The sequence below is a fragment of the Chlamydotis macqueenii genome, chromosome 1 (genome assembly GCF_036417535.1).
Source record: "Chlamydotis macqueenii isolate bChlMac1 chromosome 1, bChlMac1.mat, whole genome shotgun sequence".
Lineage (NCBI taxonomy): Eukaryota > Metazoa > Chordata > Aves > Otidiformes > Otididae > Chlamydotis > Chlamydotis macqueenii.
This window is the reverse complement of record NC_141556.1, coordinates 148871591-148885947: the sequence shown is the minus strand read 5'-3', so window position 1 is coordinate 148885947 and position 14357 is coordinate 148871591. Positions and strand designations below refer to the sequence as shown.

Genomic DNA, 14357 nt, shown 5'->3' with positions numbered 1-14357 from the left:
GCCATGACTATTAATTAATTATTAAATAAATTATTAAATAATTAGATAAATTATTTAATAAATTGACATTATTAAATAAATTTAAATTATTAAATAAATATATTAAATAATGCTTGCCTCTGCTCCTGTGAAAAGCATCTGGAAAATAACACAAAACTCAAGAAGAAACCTCCTGTGACCAAGAGACAGGAATATCCATCTGTAAGGGAATAGTCCTTCTTCCAGACACAAACCACTTCTATATTTTACATTTAGCAGCTCTGGATGAAGGACAGAAGTTGTATAAACTTGTCAAGGAATCACACTCTATGTTTTTTGCTTTTGCACATCTTGACTGCAGAGAAATTTTTCACTCTTGGTATCACACATCTACTTCTAATTCAGGGCTAGAAAGAACTAATTCTGAAGAAACATGAAAAATGCAAGTTCATAAATGGTTCCTGCTCACACCTTAACTTGGTAATAATGCAAATTAACTGTGCAACCAAATCCTATCATTTGGAAAAAATATCTAATAAAACCTGGTTAAAAGTACAGATTTCTGTCCTAAACACAGACTATTTAGACAAAGCTATCACTCCTCTCAAACTCAGTCATACGTACACACACCAGTTGATACTGGTCTGACTCCATTTATTTTGCTGAAATTACTCCTTGAAGGAGATTAGGTCCTCTCTAGTTCTTTCATGGGAAGTACAAATGTGTTACGTAGGTTGGGGGTGTAAACGGGCTCAAAACAGAAAGGAAAATAAATCCACCATCACCATTTCAATTTTGTGGTAAAGACTGCAACTCTGCCTCAAGAGAAGACTACCTTGCTGGAAGCAGCTCATTCTGTACCAGCCCTGTTTCTGGGTCTCTTCCTTTACATTTTCATTGCTAGCCACTGGTGTTTGAGGCAGGCTAGAGGGGAACTTTGGGCAGTCATTGCACTTCTCTCTCCAGCATAATTCTTCTTACTTTCCGTCTTTTTGTTATCAGTCCTTATGATGCTCTCTAGTCCTTAAGGACCAAGAGCATCTAATATACTCCTAGCTCCCATTTGGGATAAGAAAAGTAGTTAATTCCTACATCATCTGTAAGGTCAAAATAGCTGGACTGCTGCTCCTTTTGGGGTGGCCATGGCACAAATGACCTGCTGTCAAGATTTTTCTTCGAAGCACGCTTGAGGGTTTGGTAGTTTGTCTCTCTTTCTTCTTTTGTAGTTACTTGGAGTTCAAAAGACTTCCCAGCAGTTGAGCCGCCATTTACCCCTTAGTCTGTGCTAGTCACCACACAAGTCAGCAGTTGACAGAGCATTAAAAATAAATTTTTAGAAAAAAAAATCTTTCTAGCCATCAAAATAAACTTTCCCCATTCAGACTGCCCTAAAACCTTCATCAATCCCCAGCTACAGGGAATACAGGATAATGATAAAACTGAAATCCTGGAGGAGAACTCAGGATTTCAGAATGCCCTAAGGGTGACTCCCACTGCCAAAAGGAGAGGACAAACTCCAAAATCAAGCAACCTGTGCCAAGAACACTACGCAAGTAACAATTTTTTGTTTAAAACTGAGAGCTGAAGTTGGCAAAAGGACTGCAACTGCTGTAAATGTCACTTGTGTGTGAAAGAGGCAGCCACTTAAGCCGTTAGTACCCAAAACATTTAAGGCTCCATAAACCAAATTGTGGGTTAAAGAGGAGATGAGGCCCAGGAGGCAGTGAAGGCCATGCAGTCCAGGTGGAATGTGCTTTCCACCTGGGAAATTCCCCTTCCCAAGCGGGCAGCTATGCCCTGCTCCAGCTGTAACCTCCAAACAGATTTCAGATGCAACACACACTGCAAGCCTAAGGTTAAGAAAGAACATGATTACTCCAGTGAAACCCCAAATAAACTGTTCCAGGCAATAATGAACGTTCACACAAGTAACCAAAGGCATTTGTGTCATTGTTGCTTGTGTGTTCATCCAGAAAATGCCGGAGACATAACAAGATCTGAGGAGCAAACAGCAGTTGTCCCTAATCCAAACAAACTGATATATTATTTGCAGTTTCCTTCTACTTGCTTCTCCCAATCTGTAATCATTGTTTGACATTTGCCTAAACCAGAGTGGTGTCCCAGTATGCCACAGCTGTTGGTAAACTCATTCAGCTGCATCAGAGAAGAATCGGATGCACAACCACCAACCCCACATCTCCTGCTCTTAACAGTGCCCATAGTCCCACGCATGAGAAGAGATGGAGGGTTAGAGTCTCACTGCAGCGCAATGATTGCCAGATGAGGCAATTGCTCATTGAGGATGTAGAGAAGGAAGCAGCAGAAGCACATAAAAATGATGCCCAAGAGCCTGTGCATGACTAAAGTCTTCCAGCAATGCCAACCTTCATCTTGCCTTATGGAGGAGATGCTGCTCTTTCTGAAGATTAGCTGGCTCACCCTTTTAATGCACTTGGCTCCCTCCATCCCCTACAGAGACAGCTTCTTGCTTTGAATGTATTGGTCAAATCCTATGTGAATTCTTCAACCTTAGGATTTACTCCTCTAACACCAGCTCTGGTCAAATAAAAGTCAGTGGATGGCTAAAGTAGATGGGCTACTGTCATTACCCAGCACTGCAAAACGTATAGTTTCTTCCTACTGTGTTGATTTATCTGACTGAAAGTTGAATTAAAATTGAGATACAATGTGATAAACCAGAACTGATAGACCTTTCTTGGGGGACTGAGTCAAATATAGCGCAGTCTGACATATGCCTATTTCTGTCTTTGTGGCAGGATAGCTGGATTCCAGACACCAATATGACTGAACGCTTTGATTGCCACTACTGCAAAGAGTCTCTGTTTGGTAAGAAGTACATCCTGAGGGAGGACAACCCCTACTGCGTGAAATGCTACGAAAACCTTTATTCCAACACCTGCGAAGAATGCAAAAAACCTATTGGCGCTGACTGCAAGGTATGACAGATTTCTGTCTTGTTATGGAAGTCTTGGGAGAGTAGCCTGGATACATAGCTCTAAGATGTGGTGTTATCACCTGGACGGATCCATGAGTCCAACTTAATGGCTACCTAGGGACTTCTTTTGGTGGGAGAGCATGCTTTCTGGACCCCTGTATCTGCTTTTCACCACTTCCCTTGGCAAACCCTTTTTTACCAAGCATGCTAGTAGCAATGGAAGAGCACCCTTCTCTTCCCGTAAGGTGTAGGATGAACTGATGATCCAATGTTAGAAAGTATGTCCAACTCATTAGGAGAGCCCAACTGTCTTTGGGGCCAGCTGGGATCTGGAAAGGCGGCAGAAGCTGATTTTGCCTGCCTTTGGGCCAGAGGGAGGTAAGCCACTACTGGCTTTGCAGTGACCAAAATTCAGTTGTCATCAAGAAGGAAGACACGCTCAAGAAAAGTTGCCAACTCATGGACCACAAAAATCCGGCTAAAGTTGACCCAGGTAATAAGTCAGTTAGAATGCAGTTAGACTAATTACCTTTTAAATGCAGAATGATGATAGTGGAGTTTAACTATAGATGGCAAAGGAAAGAGCAGAGGCCTTACTTGTTTGCACAGCTGCACCAGATGGAAACACTCACTTGATACAAATACAGTGTTTGTTTTAGAAATCTGCATTTCTTTTAAATTAACCAAAAAAAATGGAGTTCATGCCAGTTTTACTCTGACTGAATGAAGGCAGATGATATTTGAGCCATCCACTGAAGTGTCTGTTGGACTGCTACAGATAGACTTCATCCAATACACATCCTCCTTGCACAAAATTGACCTGTTCAAAGTCGTCCAAGAGCTTCACTGACACAGCGAGTTTGCACTAGAACAGCGATTTGCATTGCATGGCCATGGGATTCTTGGCTGGTTCGAGGAGGTCTGACATTTGATTTCCTGCATTGCTGATCCATACTTCTAGAAGGACCAACTAGTCCCTATTACTCATACTACCACTCTCTCGCTAGTTCAGAGATACAAAAATATATGCTTACTCAAATTGGAAATAATAAGTATCTCATTTCTTTCAGCTCGATCTATCCCACTCTACTGGCAAATCAGTAGGAAAGCCCCTTTCAGAAGCCTTAAAAAGGTGTGAATGTTTCACCATTATGACAGGGAACTGGCAATAATCTGCAAGAGGGTATAAAACTGCCAGCTTTCCTACAGCTCATAAATATTCAGATTAGAGAAGAGATACAGCTGGCCTGACCTGAAAAAGCAAAATATTTCTGCCCCATTCCAGAATGTGCTTTTGGTTTAAGGTCTCTTTCTAATCCCCTGAGAAGACATTTCCATGTGTTGATATTCAAGAATTTAAAAACTTGGACCAGCTTCAACAAATCTCGGACAAAGTATTCAGGAATTAATCAGGCTGAACTTTTCAACCCAGATTTATGGATTTAGGGAGCGTGGGTGTTATCCAATATACCGCTCTTCTGTACTTTTAAGCAAGACACACTCTAATAGCTGATAGGAAAAAAAAAGCCACTAATTGTCTCCAATATGAGAATATTTTGTGTATGTAAAAAAAAAACAGAACTATACGTGGAAAACACAACTACAAGATAGTAAATAAAGACTTCTTAAAGAGCTATAAATTGTACCAGAAACAAATGTGTCCTTTTTCATTTCTGTGTCTGCTATTTGTGCCTGTCCATGCCTCATGCTGCAGCTTTTGAACCTGTTGACCAATTTTAACCAAATTCTGACAGATAGGTAGAAGTAGCAAACTTAAATTTCTAAAAGTTTTCTGAAAAAAAAAAAAACAGGTAGTTGGCTGGAAAAAGAGATCCCATTAATGCTGTCACTGAGAGGAAAATGAGTAGTTTTTCAATGACTGTAATAGATGCTAGAGAATATGTTTGAGAGCCCTTGTGCGTGCCTCAGCCACAAGATAAGTTTCAATCAAAGCTTGTGCACTGTATGGCTAAGCGTAATTCAGCCATGAAACACAAAGTCACAAAAAATCATGCTTCTGCTCCTCATTAAACTGTATATATACATAGGTACATAAACACATAAGAAGTATGTGTTTATATATAATACATACATACATAATACATATATACTACATATATACATACACAAGACATATATGTATGAATTTTTATGCATATCTTCTCATACGTGGCATTTGCATTTTCCCCTGAGCAAATAAGATAAAATGTACTGTGTTTGGGAATAAAACCAGCATGTTTACTGCATGTAAAAATGGACTCCCCATCTATTTTTATGTTCTGACATAGCCTTTGTACAGCTGTAAAATTTGGAACTAAAACCTAACGGAGTGATAGTGTAGGGTCACATCCAGGCCTCTGCATCTGGCAGGGGCACCCACCCTACATCCACGTTAGAACCTGAAAGGCGCCACAGATCCTCCTTTGCAAGTCCCTTCTTGGCCACCGCTGTTCCTCTGCACAAAGAAATGCTGAACTGAGGAGCCAGCTGCAGTTGTGGTGTTCCTGTTTTCACTCTGCAAAGAATTTCCTTCCTGAGGATGGCTATCTAGTTAGCTTATGGATGTTTCTTAAGACTTGCAAAATGTGAGACTAAAGACTAGGATTAAGATTTGGAGCTCCTGATTCCTTAGGAGTGCAAAGCAAGGATTAGTATCTTGATAGCATCTTAAATGCTTATTTGTCTGGGTGAAAATTACTGTACAAAAACCAAACAAAGTACAGCAAAGTGAAACAGGTGTTGACAAGAGGACAGCCAGCTCTCAGCTTCTTGATACTACCATAGTGTATCAGTGCTGGTGCATAGCATCATCTCACCTCAGTTGAAATTAAGCCTGCTCAGACGCTGGTCCAACTTTGACAGCACTGGGCTCTGAGAGGGTCAAACTGATGCCAGATTTTCAGCTTGTGTTGTAGCAACAGCACAAAGAGGCCATAAGACAACTACCTTGGAGATAAACTTTCTTTGAATTCACATCAGGAGAGAATTTGCTTCACTATCTTTCAGTCTTCCTATGGTTACTTATGGGTAACTTGTGAATGTAACTGAGTAATAACTAATTTGTTCCTTATTTTAAATGGGCTTTTTTTGCATTAAAAAAAAAATCTGAATGACAATGTGTGTCTGAATTATAACTTTGGACCTAGGCCATTTTGTTACCTGCAAATAATTCCAGCTGATGTCTGTGAAACTTTCAGACAGACTAAAAGCATTGTATAGTGAGTGGTAGGAGGCACTGGCAGGCAGAAAAACGCCATGTCATTTCTCTCACAGCTATTACACATTATCCATATGCCAACAGGTTCTAATTGAAATTTACTCTTTCTAAAAAGAATTGGCATTTCACCACCTATGTCCCTGGTGAACGCTCACCACACCTACAGTTTCATGCTTCTTTCTGTAAATCCATCCATTATATTCTCATTTGCTTAACTGCTGAAGTGTGACTTCTCGTTGATTTTGGCTTTTCAAATAGCTTTCTTGCAGGCCCTATGGCACAGAAACCATCACAAATACAGGAAATACCGACAGTAATCCAGTGTTTAATGCAGTCCACAAGTTGGCCATTGCAGGCAGGAGGGGATGAAAACTGTCTGCAAAACGTGAGAATGAAATTAAAAGTGGATTGTGAGATAAAGCTACTGCGTCAGCAGGCAGCTCAAAAATGAATAAAAGGGTCAGTATTACACATAAACTAAACAAAAAAAATAAAGCCTCCAATAATGTGGATCAGGAAAGGAAGAAAACATTTATCTTAATAATTTCTAATGTTTAAACCTGAGTTGCAAAACTTTTTCAGGGCATTACTGAACATCAGACTAGTTGTTGTGAAGTGGAATGGTAAAAAGGGGCAGACACATTCGTCTCTTCTCATACCCCTAAGGTGCTGGGTTCACCACAATCTCTCGTATTTTCACCTTTCCTAAATGTGCTTTTGATAAGTATGTGCCGGTCTAACACATTTAAGTGTTTTGCTACAAGATGTGCGTGGCTAAAATCTGCACAGCATTTTATTGTCATACCCCATTTCCTCTGCTCAAACTTCTCAAAAGAGCATTGTGGCAAGCAGAACAGTCTGATGAGGTCTGATGTGGTCTTCGTTCATGAACTAACATATACAGTTACTCCTCTGGTAATAATCGCTCTAATCTCCCTCTTCCTGTTGGGTCCCTGTTGAAAGCCAGTTCGGGAGAAAAGGTAATAGAAAATGGCTTAAGTTTACTCAGGCGTATAAAACCAGAGTAGAAGACAATGCAGTGGCAGGATATGAGGGGTCTATGCTTAACCTACCTACCCGGCAACTCTAGTCTTGGGCCTCTTCTAGGTCAAAAAACAAATGTCACTGGCAGTCCCATCCTAGAGGCCCAATAAACCACGCTAGATCAAAACTACACAGAACTATGCAGGAAATATCAAATGTGATTTTGCCACTGTTGAAAACAATTATCTTGACAAAGTTTTCTTTGGGGATGACATAATGAAAATAAGTGAAAATAAGACTGCTTGAAAAGCACATAATGGCTTTGCAAAACCGTAACTTTCAAACCCGTTTTGCAAGGGGATGGTTCTGAAAAATTTTGGATGCAAATAGGATCTGCATTAAATTTTGCTTGCAAGATATTCTTACAGTCAGTCGCGTGTGCACAAAGGACCTGCACTTGCCCCACTCTGAAATCTGTTTGAGAAATATCCGCTGTTCATTTGGTTGTCCGAGGAATGCTGAGCAGAAATTTTCAGCTGAGGTTGATTCTCAGATTGGGCTGAGAAAAGCACCCATTCAAATTTTAGTCATTTCAGGGACTGCTAATCTGGTTAATTTTTATCTTCGTATGAAACCCAACAAGAGAAGGATTACATTTCATTTTTAGAAGAAATGCAACTGAATGAAGCATTAAATATTTCTCCCTGAAATTTCTGCTGCAGAATTTATCGCAGCTCTGCAGAGATAGGCATTGCCCTCCACCCCTTCTCTTTTCCCTAGTAGCACATCTGGAACTCGTCTAGAGCTCCCTGCACTTCAGCTGCAGAACATGCATAAAGGACAGACCATGTCCATGAGCATCTGTGTGCATGCATCTCTATATGTGTTCCATTTGTCAAATGTCACTCTAAGGTAATTCTTCAGTCTCTTGTCTGTTTTTATGTGTGCTTTATCTAACAAGAGTGGGTGGCTGTCAGTTTTCATAGGCAGATGCACAGATCGATGGCAAAAAGAGTCATTCTCTATATTTCTTTTAGGCAACGCAGGATGCTGCATTAAAAGATACAGCTGAAATACGTAGCAGCAGGGGCTCATTTCCCTCGAGCTGCTGAGAAGTCATGCTCGTCAGTATTTTAAGGATACACTCCAGTTCTGAGTCCATGATAGTAATTAGTTCTTCCTGGAAATCCATGCAATAGACATGAATTAGTTGTATATCACTTGGACCTTCTGCTGGAACAGATTTATTTGGGTTACAATCAGCTAGAGCTCACATGCCTAGGGAAACCTAATGCTCTTTCAGCTTGACTGAGGACCAGCCTGAGAGTCAGACAAGCTTGAAGTCAGTTTTGCACACACAACTTCTCCAGTGTAGAATCTGTTCCACATCAATACAGCCACCACTTATTCACAAGCCAAAGGCTCCAGTTAGATACACAACACACTGAAGTAAATTCAGCTGGATTTCCAGTTCTTTATTACACTGACCTAAGAACAATTATGCTGCAGAAACAGTTTCATCAGTACCTTCGACTCCCTCGCTTTGGATGTGACAGATTCAGAGACAGAAAGCAATATCCGCTTCCTCTGTTTAATATTCTGCTTCAGGCATGTCAAAGCCAGACATCTTGGACTCCCTCTACATTCAGCGACAATACCTGTTATAATAATCCAAGGTAGCTAAAGATTATTCAAGTCAGTCTGTATCCCAGGTACTTTGGGTTGTAGTTGCGCTTCATCACTTTGCGATGATGAAATATCTGCTACTTCCACCTACCCAGCTAGTGTCTATACAAGCTGCCATCAAACTCTGTCAAGGATCAAACCTTTCATCATTGGCACCTAATCCTTCTCTTCATTACTCCTCTTCTAAAAGGCATGCTGGGTTTTTTTTCTCTGGGCTATAATTTTATTGATAAAGCAAGGCAAAACAAAAGCACATATAAGGATATGAATTTTGGAAATAAAAAATAGCTTGCAGAATACTGCAAGAAGAGGAGAAAGGCAGCATGTGGGAAAGAGACAAGAGAAAGAAAAACAGGTCTGTTGTTATTCTATTTTCTAGCAGGCAAATTTCACATTTTGGAAAACTCTGTTGGCTGCATGTTGTATTTTTCGATTGAAAATATTATTCCCCTCTGAGATCAGATTTAGCCTATTCAATCACAGAATCATAGAATGGTTTAGGTTGGAAGGCACCTTTAAAGGTCATCTAGTCCAACTCCCCTGCAAGGAGCAGGGACATCTTCAACTAGATCAGGCTGCTCAAATGTAAATAACTTCCAAATAAGGTGGGTTTTTTTTTCATTTTTCTATTAGAAAAGATTAAAATTTTACAGTCAGAAATTTGAGTTGTTTCAAAAGGAGTTAGCTGAAATTAGTAGACAACCTGGATAAACAACTGCCTGAAAGCTGTAAAGTAAGAGGTTTAGATATTCTGTTGCAGAGTGCAACCTCCGAGATGAAAGACGCGTTGGGTACCAATTGACTGTACTGACTGACATAGAGCAGCTTAGGCCACAGTATGTTTGAACACTTTGTGATCCTTCCATTTACACAATTTTAAAAATCTGATATTCTACAACTCATTCTTTTCCTTCAGTTAACCAAATTAATTCAGTGCTTGTAAATAATACACAGCGGATCTTGAGCTAGAACCTGAGAAGTTATTTCTGCTGAATTTTTATACTCTCCATTCAATATAACACTAGCCTCTCACACTCGCACCTCGAACCAAAGCCTATATATTTCATGGCACTTTTTCTTGTAATGATCTAAGCTCCATTTTGTTTGAAGTCCAAAGACACTGTTCAAGTGTTACATGATTAGGCCACCTTAATTTAAATTTTAAAAGGCACTATCCATCCCTTTAGGTCACAGTTCTTAGAGGGACTGCTTTTTTTTAAATAATAAAATACCACTGCGGAGAGTATTTTAAATACTTAGGTGCCCATGCTAATCCCTTGGCCAAAGCATTTCAGACCACCACCTGCAGGTGTGTCGTAGTTCAGCCCCGATTGGGACCAGACTACACAGTCGCTCTCTCACTCCCCCCACCCTCTGAGAGAATAGAGGGAGATAATATAAGAAAAACAGCTCGAGATTTGAGATAAGGACAGGGAGAAAATCCTTAAAGTTACCGTCACGGGCAAAACAGACTCAACTTGGGGAAAACTATTCATTTATTACTACAAACAGCAGGATAATGAGACAGGGAACAAGATAACCTCCCCCCACCCCTCCCTTTTCCCAAGCTTAACATTATCTCTACTACCTTCCCACCCGCGCAGCACAGCGGGGAAGAGGGAATGGGGGTCGCGGTCAGTTCATCAGACATTGTTTTACACCGCTGCTTCATGGTCGGGGGAAGAACTCCTCGCATTCCTCCCCTGCTCTGTTGTGGGGTCCCACCCACACGCCACAGTCCTTCCTGAAACTGCTCTGGCGTGGGTCATCTCTTCCACGGAGTGCATTCTTTCCAGAACGGCTGTCCCAGCGGGCCCTCCACGGGCCACAGCCTCCTTCAGGCATCCACCTTCCCCGATGCGGGGTCCTTCATGGGCTCCAGGTGGATCTCTGCTCCTCCGTGGACCTCCATGGGCTGCAGGGGGACAACCTGCTCCACCATGGTCATCACCAAAGGCTGCAGGGGAATCTTGGCCAGGAGCCACATTACTCCTCCCCCTCCTTCTGAACTGACCTTGGTGTCTGCAGCTGTTTCTCTCACAAGAAAAGTTCTTCACAACAGACTGGCAGATGCCTCTCAGAATCTCTTCACATCATCCATCTCATCTCCTCTCCACTCCTTGCAGCCGGGCCCAGTCAGCCGCTCCCACTCTGCACCTCTGCCCCCGCTCAGCTTCTTCACATCTTCTCTTTTTTTTTCTGTTTTTCCCTTCTTAAATACGTTATCGCAGAGGCGTTATCACGAGACATTCTGCTACCAATTGGCTCGGCCTTGGCCAGCAGCAGATCCACCCTAGGCCCGGCCGAGTCCACTGAACAAAGGGGAGCAACTTCTAGCAGTTTCCTACAGAAGCTACCACCTTAGGCCCCCCCCTCACTAAACAAAACCAGAACAAGGTGTAACATGGTCTCTCATCTTCCAGTCTGATCCACATTTGAAACATCAGTAAACCAAAACACAAGAGCTGGTAGAAATCAGTTGCAGTGAGGAAAAAAAAAAAAAAAAAAGGAACAGAGATCAGAACAATTCCACTCTTGGTGTAAATCTGTTGAACTGAATAAATACCAGACAGTAATTGGGAAAAGGATTTCTGTCCAGGAATGAACAGCTATGAAATTACCTAGAAATCAGCAATAGCTAGGACAAACAGGGGAAGTCTATTACACCTATATGGTTAACAAGCTTTAATCTGACTCAAAAATGGGGCTTTGTTCTCAAAGGAAATACCTAAAAGAAACTAATTGTTCCTTTGCCACATACAAAAAATTAAGGTTACTTTGAACTGAAAAAGGGTCAAGAGTTGTCATGAGCTGTTGTTGATTATCATAGCAAAATAAGTTCACCTTCATCAGAACATTTTGTTTTCTTGAGCTGTGTGAATTAGCCTCAGCTCCTGGCCGTGGCTCAGATTTGGACATGTTTGCATTCTCTGAGCTTCCAGTTGTGCAAACTATTCCTTCTGCTTACTCTGTGGTTTTGGTTTTCTACAGGATCTGTCCTACAAGGACCGCCACTGGCATGAAACCTGCTTCCACTGCTTCCAGTGCAAGAATTCATTGGTGGACAAACCTTTTGCTGCAAAAGAGGAACATCTGCTTTGTACTGATTGCTACTCCAATGAATATTCTTCCAAATGTAATGAGTGCAAGAAGACTATTATGCCAGGTTAGGATACTCACTTTTTAGACTAAGAAAAGATTAGGCTAAACATCAAGCCCAAACTCAGCAACATTTAGGATGAATGTTTTTTCCTTTATTATCTCTGTTAAGTCGTGGTGAACTTTGTAAAATACAGTTTATGGTGCATTCTAAGTAAATTCCATGACCAGAATACATAATTTTCATGATGGATCATGACAGAGAGGTGGATTGCTCTTGAAAATCAGTATATATTTCATTTAGCATTTTTATTAATGAGATTTATAATTTTCTACAGAAGTATTCATTAAAAGGCTTCTGATGGCTGGACAACTAAAATTTATCTTTCTATCCAATCCTCACTTTGTAGTCTGTTTGGATTGGTTTCCACTGCTTGAAGATCAGAGGCAGCTTGCAAATTTAACAGCTTACTTATTTCACAATTTAGCTTTTTATGTAATTACTTTAAATTTAGCTTCTCCCATAAAAATGAAAAATTGGTCAAAGTGCCTCTAAAGTCTTTCTTGAGCACAAAGATAGGAAAAAACGGGAAAGAGCTACTTTCTTTTTCAACACGAAACACGAGGTTATAGTAATAGATTGCTAAAACCTCATTTGTTAGTGTCAATACTACAGCATTCTGTGATGATTTGAGGGCTTAAAGTGGAAGGTATATTGGTCCAGAAATAAAATACTAAAAGGCAATCTGAAGAATCCATATACATGCTCCATAACAATTACTAGTTACTTTTTCCAGTAAAATTTTTCCTTGGCTGGTTCTAACACTGGTCATCTTAGACAAAAGCTGAAAACCGTAACGTTATTCACCTAAGGTGTAAAGATGAGGGCTCAGTGATTAAATAGCATGTATAAATAGAAACAACAACAATATTTAGAAGCAGATGGCCCTATCCATTTATTATTTTGTTTAGGCATCTCCTTCTATCATTCCATGTACACCTGTTTTTACCAATACAGCACTAACAACTGACAAATTTGGGAATAGCCAGTGCTAGTTTCAAAGCTGGAACTACATATATATATATATATTTTTAAGATTTTTCATCAAATGCACCCCTACGATCTGTGAGTTTACTTACCAAATGGATCTCTTTTTGCCTATTATGCCACCTATGGATTGATACGTATTAATGGGGGCTGGATTCAGCGACCCAGAGAATCCCTTCTGCTATTATAATCTGAAACAGAAGAAATCAATTTTTATAAGGCTTTATGACAACCAGCTGGTCTTTGGCTGCTTACTCAAGATAGCCATGATGTCACCATATTTGGAAAGCGGCACACCTAGCGTGTATTTTCTACTTACGCAGCGCACCATGTTAGTACAGGAGCTACACCAGAGCGCTATGATCACCAACTGAAGCATAATTCATTTTGAAAGAAGCAGCAAGTGGTTGAATACCCTTTATGGAGACTGTTAATGCTACACTTGCCCTTTGCCTTGCTCCACTAAATGTACAATTTAGTTTTAATAAAGCATTATCATGACATGCCCATTAAATACTGAAATAATTACAAGATTGATCTTTCAGTCCTTGTGCAAACTAAACTCCGGCTGACTTCAGTCCAGCAGCTAACAAACAGGGCTCCCCTTGCCTTGAGTTTCAGTGACAAAATAATCTCAAATAGAGAATAGCTGAAAATGAGAAAATAAAATTCTAGAGTATTAAAAGAACATGGACACGGACCAGTTGGAGAGGGTCCAGAGGAGGGCCACGAAGATGATCAGAGGGCAGGAGCACCTCTCCTATGAGGACAGGCTGAGACAGTTGGGGCTGTTCGGCCTGGAGAAGAGAAGGCTCCAGGGAGATCTTATAGTGGCCTTCCAGTACCTCAAGGGGGCCTACAAGAAAGATGGGGAAAAACTCTTCAGTAGGGCCTGTTGTAATAAAATGAGGGCTAATGGTTTTAAAACAGAGGGAGGGAGATTTAGATTAGATATTAGGAAAAAATTTTTTTACAATGAGGGTTGTAGAGCACTGGAACAGGTTGCCCAGAGAGGTGGTGGAAGCCCCATCCCTGGAAACATTCAAGGCCAGGTTGGATAGGGCTCTGAGCAACATAATCTGATTGGGGATGTCCCTGCTTCTTGCAGGGGAATTGGACTAGATGCCCTTTAAAGGTCCCTTCCAACCCTAACGGTTCTAACTATAAGTCTAACTAACTATAAAAAAGAAATGTATCCATATCTCCTTTTCCAGAACATCATTCCTTCAAGGATTGAGTTATTTGATCCTTGGTATGATATAGAAGTTACCAGCACAGTGAGGGCATAATTCTTAAGAGCTGTCCATTAATAAAATGGATCAAAAATATTCAAGCATGTAAGCATCTGGCAGAAAGATAATTAATAGCTCACTTACTACACTCCTGCA

At 40.7% G+C, this 14357-nt stretch overlaps 1 protein-coding gene across 4 annotated transcripts in view; it reads left to right on the top strand.

Moving 5' to 3' along the window:
* FHL2 (four and a half LIM domains 2) overlaps window positions 1-14357 on the top strand; it is a 44594-nt gene that overhangs the window by 24500 nt on the left and 5737 nt on the right. For 2 of the 4 annotated variants that reach the window (XM_086769672.1, XM_086769667.1), the window contains exons 2-3: window positions 2757-2936; window positions 11814-11988. In XM_086769672.1, coding sequence (XP_086625798.1) covers window positions 2781-2936; window positions 11814-11988 — 331 coding nt within the window. In that variant the 5' untranslated portion in view covers window positions 2757-2780. The remainder of the gene's footprint in view (window positions 1-2756; window positions 2937-11813; window positions 11989-14357) is intronic. The other 2 variants (XM_086769685.1, XM_086769677.1) reach the window with 1 other exon arrangement.